Here is an 8,708-nt window from a genome sequence, read left to right as displayed (position 1 = left end):
ACACAAACCCTTTGGAATGTGCCCCAACAAGCAGCTTTGGCCTCCTCAAGGACAGCAGAGACTGTCAATCGTGTAGAACGAGACGTATCTTGACCCTCCTGTGAGGTAACTGCTCAGACTGTTTCCCCTCAGAGCCTGACCCTCTCAGAAGTGTAGCATGTGCTACAATTCCAAGCCTGCTCCTGTTCAGGCACAGAACAACTTTGCACACACACCCCTGGGTGCAATATAAGGCACAATTTTATTTTCCCTCTCCCCCTTTCCCAGCTCCCACCCATCACAATGTTGTTTTCTGGCATCAAGGCTATGCAGGGATGGTAGGGATCCTCATGGTCTGTGCCCGTGCAGAGGCAGCAGCAGCGCCCTGGGCTGCAGGAGCTCACCTGGCTGCTCAGAGTGCCACTGTCCTGAGCAAACTCCTCTGCGACGTGTCACTGGGTGGCCCACACAAACACTCTGAGCTCTCCTTCACTTGTCCACAGCACGACCAGTGCGGGCAGCCAGGGTGACCTTTGTGTCCATGGCCACAGCCCTGGTACCCACCTGCAAGGGAAGAGGCACCATCAGCTCAGCTCAAATGGGCCAGAAAATCCCAACGTGTCAGAGGCTTTTGGACAGTGCTTCAGCTCTAGGACTTCTCTAAGATGGGCAGGCACATGCTGATGAGAGCATGGCATATTCAAGGCCAAAATTACCAGGGCCCCATAAAGAAAGGAGAACAACCAAGGGGAACCTCCCTGTTCCAACAGCTGGGGAAAGATTCAGATTTCTGTTGAGTAACGCAAGACAGAGGCCTGCAGAACTCCATGCCAGCTGCTAATGGCTATGACCAGAGCTAGACACAGATTAAGCACAGTAAAAGGAAGAGGTCAGTTCCATACTAAAATCATGCAAAACACACAACGACACATGTGGAGTAAGGACAGGGAAGCTGGTTGGGATTAAACAAATAAGAGAGTTGAACTCTCATCCTGAACAAGGAGTGAGGCTTCTCCAGAGTACAGAATTGGGCACTCTGTGACACAGCCCACAAACTCCTAACATACCAGCATGGGAACGGGAACAGTATAGACACGGTGCTGCTTAGCCTCACTGAGGCTAGCCTCACTGTGTCCTGCTGAATTTCTCACTGCTGCAGTTGCATCCTACCAGAACATATGTACATACAGGTTACCACAGACCTGATGCATCTTCAAGGCAAGAGTTGGGCTACAGTGTCTTACACTGTGGAGGACTAAATGCAATGAATCCTGATGAGAGCAGCGTGGGGAAAGCTGAGCACCCACCTGGCATGGTCCCGCCACAGGCACAGCGAGCAGACTTCTGCCCTCCACTGGAGCAGAATGTGCAGCAGTGAAACACACCTTGGTGCTCACGGAACTTGTTCTTCACCATCACAGTGAACGGAGAGCCCTGTGGAGGACAAGCAAGCAGAAAGGCTGCTGCAGTGGATGCTGTCCCATGGTGTGTCTGGTAGAGGTAATCCTTAGAAAGACTGAAAGCAAATACTTGAAAAAGAAAAGCAGGTAAAGCAGCAGCAGTGCAAAAGAAACAAGAAATGCTACCTGTACATGTTGCCCTTTCACACAGACACAGACGGCGTACACGCCTGGCTCCTCAGGGCTGTAGGAAATATGGTAGGTCCCATCACCATTATCACACACGGTTGGCTTGACTGTACTATGAACAGAGAGAAGTCCAAGAGGTCAGTGACTGGCAGAAAATTGCTCTCCATGTGAACCACTGTTTGGCCTAGATGTGTAGTCAGCTCTTTAACCTCAGCCTTGTTCAACAGCTGTGAGTCTCAAGCAAGCTTAACAGGATGCATGAGCAATGCTCAAGCACGGAGTTGCTTATACACACACCTGCTACTAGCAGCAGCAACAACCATGCAGAGGAAGTCACACAAAGCTAGCTGCACAGCAAGGATCTGTAGCAACCCTGAGCACTGAAAAGAGCAGAGTAGAGACATTTGCAGGTCAGATTATCCTGTCAGATAAGAGCCCTCAGAAAGGGGGTGAATTCACAGCCTCAGAGTGCAGTTACCTCCAGAAGACCCTATGAAGAAGACAGGATGTAAACACGGCAGGTTTGAATCACTTCAACCACTGTCCCTGCCACATTGACCTTAACTCTTCACCACTCTGAGGAGTTCTAGGCCCCTGCTGGTGAACTCTCCCTTTCCAAAGTGAAGCTCACTGGGTTTCAGACTCTGGTGGACAGGGTGCCAGGGAGAAAGCATCAGCTAGTTATTCAGAGACAGGTTGCCTGCTTCACAGGGAGACGGAAACAGCTTTCCACAGACAACTACCAGGTAGCTCTGCATAGAGGAAGGTGTTCTTCATAATCCCCACTAACTAGTCTTTCATGCTTTATGACAGTTTATAATCTTGCAGATGTGCAGGCTGTATTCCCCATGCCCCACCATTTCACATCAATACAGCTGCGTACATCATATCCTGCCATGAACTGTGTGGTCATACTTCACACACTTCTGTTGCTGCTGCGCCTCAACCCAAACCCAGACAGCTTCCAGCAACAAATGGCACAACTGCATGCACGCCAGAACAAGGAACTGAGTTAATGCAGCCACAGCGACCCCTAACCCATCAGGCACAATCCTTGTGTGCACACCTTCTTACCTTGTATGCGCATGTCAACACACTGGAGGGAAGGGACAGGATCCAGAGGGACCATGACATGCTTGAGAGGTGCCAGTGAAAATCTCATCAAGTTCAACAAAGCCAAGTGCAAGGTCCTGCCCCTGGGGTGGGGCAATCCCAGGCACAAATACAAGCTGGGTGGAGAATGGATTGAGAGCAGCCCTGAGGAGAAGGACTTGGGGCTGTTGGTTGATGAGAAACTGAACATGAGCCAGCCTCAGTGTGTGCTTGAGCCCAGAAACCACCTGTGTGCTGGGTGCATCAAAAGGAGCGTGAGCAGCAGGTTGTGGGAGGGGATTCTCCCCCTCTACTCTGCTCTCGTGAGACCCCCCCCGCAGTCCTGCGTTCAGCTGTGGGGACCCCAACACCAGAGGGACATAGAGCTGTTGGAGCGAGTCCATGTTGGTTCTGTTGGTGGTGGTTCTGTATCTGTTCCTGTCTGCTTTATAGTAACAAGTGCAGCCTGGAAGTAGTTACAAATCATTTGTTCTGATTGGTAATTTTCCCTGTGGAAACACTAAGGCTCAAGCGCAGTCTTCCCTGCCTTTGCTAGAAAATCTCCAAACACATTAAAGTGCCCAACGCTTGCAATGACAGGAGAAAGTACAATAAAGTCCCAACACGGATTCTTTCTCCAGAACATGAACTATGCATTTCCATCACTTGTCAGAGGCTCCTGGCCTTGGTGGACTGTCCAACTTGGAACAGTTGTTCTGGGGTTGTGATGTTTTATGTTCATTAGGTGTTAACAAAAGCAGGAGCCCTGGATGTCTGCTGCTAGGGGTGGGAAGGAGCAACAGCTCACTCTGACAATGTCTAACACCCGCTGAGAGTTGAATTCTTTATGTCTCAAATCACTCAAAGACTCAATACATACCTAAGCCAACACTGTCAAGCTCCACACAGTAAAATACAACCAGTAAGAAACACTGCTATACCAGTGGGAAGAAGAGTAGTGCCCTTTCCTACAGATTCTGACCCACATGCTGAAGCGTGTTCTCCCACCTGCCCAAGCGCAGAGGGAGCCAGGATAAGGGAGGCAGAAACGCAAAGCCAGTGACCAGGGAGTTCTCAGGTAAAATACCCACCAGTCCCTCTTGTCCTTGTGGGTGATGGTGACCCGCACAGCCTCTCCTCCTCGCCCCATCCGCTCCCCCATGGTGTCATTGCAGAGCAGGGTAAAGCCAGTCAGATGGTTCTGATGGGCACTATGGAGATCTGCAAGGCAGAGGAACAGGACCAGAAAGGATTCACTCCAGCCATGACTGCCACCTCCCACCTATGTGGCAGTGCTGTGGTCCCATCAGAGTACAGTCAGGACCTTGCTGCTGCGGTGCACAGCTCCTTCCACTCAAAGGGAAAAGTAAATATATGAGTGGGGATCAGGAGAGCCGACAGCCATAGGTGCAGAAAGATGTTGGGCAGGCTTAGCCAAGGTCTATATGGTCCTGGGTGGTCTTCCTGCCCCCTCTGAGCCCAGCTGCCATCTTCCCAGAAGGCCTTAAGGTGCACCATGCAACCAGGAGGGAGAAGGAACAGCCTCACTGTGCAGCGTGGAGCCCCAGAGACCTCAGAACTTACAGTTTGGTATGGAAGGGATCAAACAAGCCCTGGGTCTGTCTCATCTGCTCCGTGCAGGCCATTACTGACCAGTGACAGCTGTGCTCTGTGGGCTGGTCTGAACATTACCTGTTTGCTGGCACTGCCCCAGGTCCTTAATAAGCAAATATCCATGAAACCATCAATGCCAGTTATTCCCATGGCAATTCCAGCAGAAGCTGTAAGGGATATGGAACTACTTGCTGAGCCACAGAGGGGATCTGCAGGGCCCATGCTGCAGAACAGGAGACAAGAACTGCCATTGCAGGCACCATTCCCATCCTGAGCAAGCTGTGGTCTTTGCCCTAAGGGTTGCTCTCCTCACACCTCAGCCCCATGCTGAGGTCAGTGATGTTGCGGAGGGCAGCTCCAATATGCTCTGTACATCTGGATGGGGATAGCCCTCTGCCTCCCTGCCCAACATGGCTTCATAGGCCCTCAGCAAGCAAAGCAACCTCTGGCAGAGCTCTGCCCCTAGGCAATGCCCGGACAGCAGGGAGCCCACAGTGCCTAAGCTGCACACCATGTAGGTGCAGAGAACGGAGAGGTGACTTCAGGGAGTGGTGCATTCCCATTCGGCTGTTGTACAGCTCCCTATTACCTTCTCCATGCAGCGTACATCTGGCTGGATCAACAGCTTTATTGAGAATGGCCCCAAAAACTTCATAGCCGCAACACTGCCCTGCCTTCTCCTGGGGAGAGAACTGGATCCCGTCGTCCATGCTGGGGTGGGTGTTGTAAGCAACGCTGTTCAGCTTTGCCAGCCGGCTCGCCACCACTCCTTTGGTGATGAGAATCTCCAGGTCCGAGCCACTCGCCAGCAAGTGCTCTGTGAACCCTACGCCTGTCCTCATGTCCAGCAGCAGCTGCTGCAGCTGTGCCTTCTGCAAGTGCAGCAGGTTTACTTTCTGCACCTTCAAGTCCTCCAGCTGCTTCAGCAGCCGGTCCCGGTGCTCTTCAATGGCTCTCACATAGCCACTGGCAAACAGACAGATCTCCGTGGCCACAGCCTCCGCGCGGCTGCGCACAGCACTGCCCATGGCATCAATCTGGCTCAGCGCGCTCTCCAGGGTGCCCATGTGCTGCTGGGTGCTCTTCAGCAGCTCCCGTAGGGCATCCCCATGCCTGTGGATGACATTGCCAGTGAAGTCACAGGGGTGCTGCCGGTGTCTGCCCACAACGCAGCGCTGGCACACTGGCTGGTCACACTGCTCACAGAAGAGCCTCAGCTCCTCTGTGGGATGGGAAGGGCAGAAGAGAGGCTTCCCAGCCTGACTGTAATCTTTGCTGTTCTCCAGCTCCATCACGGTGTGAGAGGCTGTCTTCTTCTGTCTCCTAGAAGAGAGCAACCACACGTCACTTTATGCATGTTGGATATGAAACGCAAACATCAGTGTGAGCTGCTTCCTCCTGTCTCCACTGAAATCCACTCTGCACGAAGGGACTTCTTGTCCCCCGAGGACAAGGCTCCACACAGAAGAGGACAGCATCTGCAAGCAGCTCATTAGAGGCTGCTCTTGGGCTCCCTGCATGCAGTCAGCACTGTTTTCAGACACAAGAGCTGCGTGCCCCACCACAGCCACACACAGAGCAGGAAATGGGCTGTCAGGCTGCTCTACCAGCAGCCCCTTCATGAAGCCTGACAGAAATGGGATAGTTGCAATTACCCCCAGAGCCCGCTGTGACAGCAGGAGGGTGCTGAGCCCTGCAAAGTGAGAGCTGGCAGGACGTGTCTCAGCACAGAATTGATCACTGACAGTCATTTCTGGAGAGGAGCAGGAGGTGCCAGGCTCTTCAGCCTTCAGGCCAGTGATTTTGACCAGCTTTGAATTTGCTGAGGCAAATGAGCTCTAACATCCCTCAGGAGAAAATCCATTTTAGGCCACTGCCAGAACAGAGTCTGTGGTAAATCATTTAACATGCCCAAAGCCAAACTCCATTTCCTTCTGGCTGCTAGGTTAGTTCCTGCTCAGAGGCCAAGGATGGGCCACAAAAAACCTGTTATGACTCAGACACCTACCTTGTCACAGGGCAGTACTAGAATCTTTCCACTTTATGCTATTTTGGACACAGGGAACTGGTTACTGAGGAGGATGTAAACATCTTCTCTCCCTCCTTGTCTCCTGCGCTAGTGACTTCTGGAGCTGAAGCCATAAGCAGAGAAGCACTCTGAGGACCCAGCTCTATAGAGTTGCTCCGGCAACACAAAGCAACCTCATCACAGGGCAGGACACGGCCTTTTTGCTACTCCTTTTACTTCTCACTCATCTTCCTTGGGCCCAGCACTTTTTCAAAGCCTTCTAGCAATATCTGCATAACACCCTTCACATTCTCACTTCCCTGACTCCAGCCTAAGACCCCTCTCGCTTACTTCCAAGGAGCACAACAGTGGCACTCAGATATCTTCCCTACACACCAAGAAATCATTTTAAAATGGTTTTTCTTGGCCCACGTTCTGCTCTACCATCAATTGAATCAGGTTTAAGTCTGTAGATGCTAGCAGGGTGAAAATGGTAGCAGTAAATAATGTAGGAAGCAGGTCCCGGGACAATTCTTCTACTGCTTTACACCTCCTGCAGTTATTTCTGTCCGTGCAGCAGCCTGCTGCTATTCAAGGTCTCAGTTTATCACCCATCAGCAGCTTGCTGGGGTATGAGGCATTATCTAACCAGAATGGTATGCTGAAAATTACAGCCCCGGGGTGGAAAGGTAACTAAGAATGTCAGCCATTTCATCAAGGCACCATGTCTGCAGGGAGGGCAGGGCAGCGAGGAGTGTGTCCCAGTTCTTTCTGGGGGAAGGATTTGCTAATCAAGTGGAAAGGACCAGCAAACGTGGAGGGAATGGGCTGAGCTGATTAACCCAGGCTGAGGCTTCTCTGGCTAGTGCTGCAGGGTGCTTTGTCTGACCCTGCCTGTCACCTCCTTACTTCAGAAGGCCATTCAGACTTGCTAACACTTTTCTTCCTTAGTGCTGCTTGTCCTCTGCCGTGCTCACAGGCCACTGTGGCCGCCTCCTCTTCAACTCCTACCTCTGTTGCAGTCACGTCCGCTTCCTGCCTTACTGATGTGTCTCCCTCTACACAGCTCTCTTCTGCTGCCACTTCTTCAGTTCTCCCACATTCCAACAGAACTAAACCCCGCACCATCAGGCACACTGTGAAGCAATACTGCTGCAGCTCCTGGCCCCACAGAAGTGCTGAACCACAGACTCACAGAATCATTCAGGTTGGAAGGGGCCTCTGGCAGGTCCAACTCCCTGCCAAGGCAGGGCCACCCAGAGCAGCTCACACAGGAACGTGTCCACGGTGGGGTTTGAATGTCTCCAGAGAGGGAGACTCCACAACCCCTCTGGGCAGCCTGTGCCAGAGCTCTGCCACCCTCAGCATAAAGAAGTTCTTCCTCATGTTGAGGTGAAACTTGTTGTGTTTTAGTTTATGGCCACTGCTCCTTGTCCTGTCGCTGGGCACCACTGAAAAGAGTCTGGCACCATCCTCCTGGCACTTGCCTTGAAGATGGACACAAGACACATGGACACACCACTTAACAGGCAAGAACACGGGTCGATCATCAGGAGGTAACAACCACAGTAGGCACGCTAGTGTCAGGACTTCCAGCTATATCCTTTCACTTGTCCTAAGGGTGCATTTGAACGTCCCCATCTGAACACAGAGAGCATCCTCCGGGAAGGACAAAACCCCGCTGGGGACTGAACAAACGGCACGACACGGGGGTTTGGCCGCTCTGGCTGCTTGGTCCCCGCCGCTGTGCCCGCTCCGCAGCACCCCGGGCACTCCGCGCCCGCTCACCTGTGTGCCTGGCAGCAGAAGTGGCACAGGTCAGCCCCGCAGGTCAGGCACCGCCTCACGGCCGCACCGTCCACGCACAGGTCGCACCTCGCCGCTGCCGCCCCGCCGCGGCTCAGCGCCAGGTAGTCGGGGGTGAGCTGCCCGACGCCGCCGGGCGGCAACGCCACCTCGGCGTCGCACACCGGGCAGAGGACGGAGCGGGCGGCGGCGCGGCCGGGCTCCTCCAGCGTGCCGAGCCGCCGCAGGCAGGGAGAGCACAGCGAGTGCAGGCAGGGCAGCAGCCGCGGCGACACCCAGGGCTCGCTGCACACCGGGCACAGCGGCCCGGACGACATGGCGGCAGCGCGGCCGCCGCGACGGAGCCGCTCGGCCGAGCATCGCGCCACCACCGGCCGTTGGGCACGGGGCTGCCCCGTTGCTAGGGGCGACGGTTGTGGGGAGGGGGAGTGCCGTGCAATGGCGGCCCCGCGAGACGCGCCGGGGCCGCGGCGGGAGGCGAGAGCACGGGGCCGCTCCTCCGGGACGGGACGGGCAGAGGCGGGCGGAGGGGACCCAGCAGCCCGTTTTGTCCTCTCCTTATCCGTCTTCTCTTTTCTCTTTTCTCTTCTCTTCTCTTTTCTCGTCTCTTTTCTCGTCTC

The 8,708-nt window shown here is 53.9% G+C and overlaps 1 protein-coding gene across 1 annotated transcript; it reads right to left on the bottom strand.

Moving 5' to 3' along the window:
- Window positions 1–222: 222 nt before the first annotated feature.
- Window positions 223–8,708, bottom strand: TRIM45 (tripartite motif containing 45). Its single transcript, XM_030472003.1, has 6 exons — window positions 8,071–8,708; window positions 4,864–5,597; window positions 3,752–3,881; window positions 1,566–1,680; window positions 1,287–1,413; window positions 223–543 (listed from the first exon to the last, which is right to left on the bottom strand). The coding sequence occupies exons 1-6, from the start codon at window positions 8,403–8,405 to the stop codon at window positions 392–394; spliced, it is 1,593 nt and encodes a 530-aa protein (XP_030327863.1). The 5' UTR covers window positions 8,406–8,708; the 3' UTR covers window positions 223–391.

Source organism: Strigops habroptila, chromosome 2 (assembly GCF_004027225.2).
Source record: "Strigops habroptila isolate Jane chromosome 2, bStrHab1.2.pri, whole genome shotgun sequence".
NCBI lineage: Eukaryota > Metazoa > Chordata > Aves > Psittaciformes > Psittacidae > Strigops > Strigops habroptila.
This window is presented reverse-complemented; position numbering and strand designations above follow the sequence as displayed.

Coding starts and splice junctions, on each gene's coding strand:
- TRIM45 (XM_030472003.1), bottom strand. CDS start 8,405: ATGTCGTCCGGGCCGCTGTGCCCGGTGTGCAGCGAGCCCTGGGTGTCG. Junction 5,598..8,070: donor TTCTGCTGCCAGGCACACAG/GTGAGCGGGCGC, acceptor GCTCTCTTCTAG/GAGACAGAAGAAGACAGCCT. Junction 1,681..3,751: donor CACAAGGACAAGAGGGACTG/GTGGGTATTTTA, acceptor CTCTGTTCATAG/TACAGTCAAGCCAACCGTGT.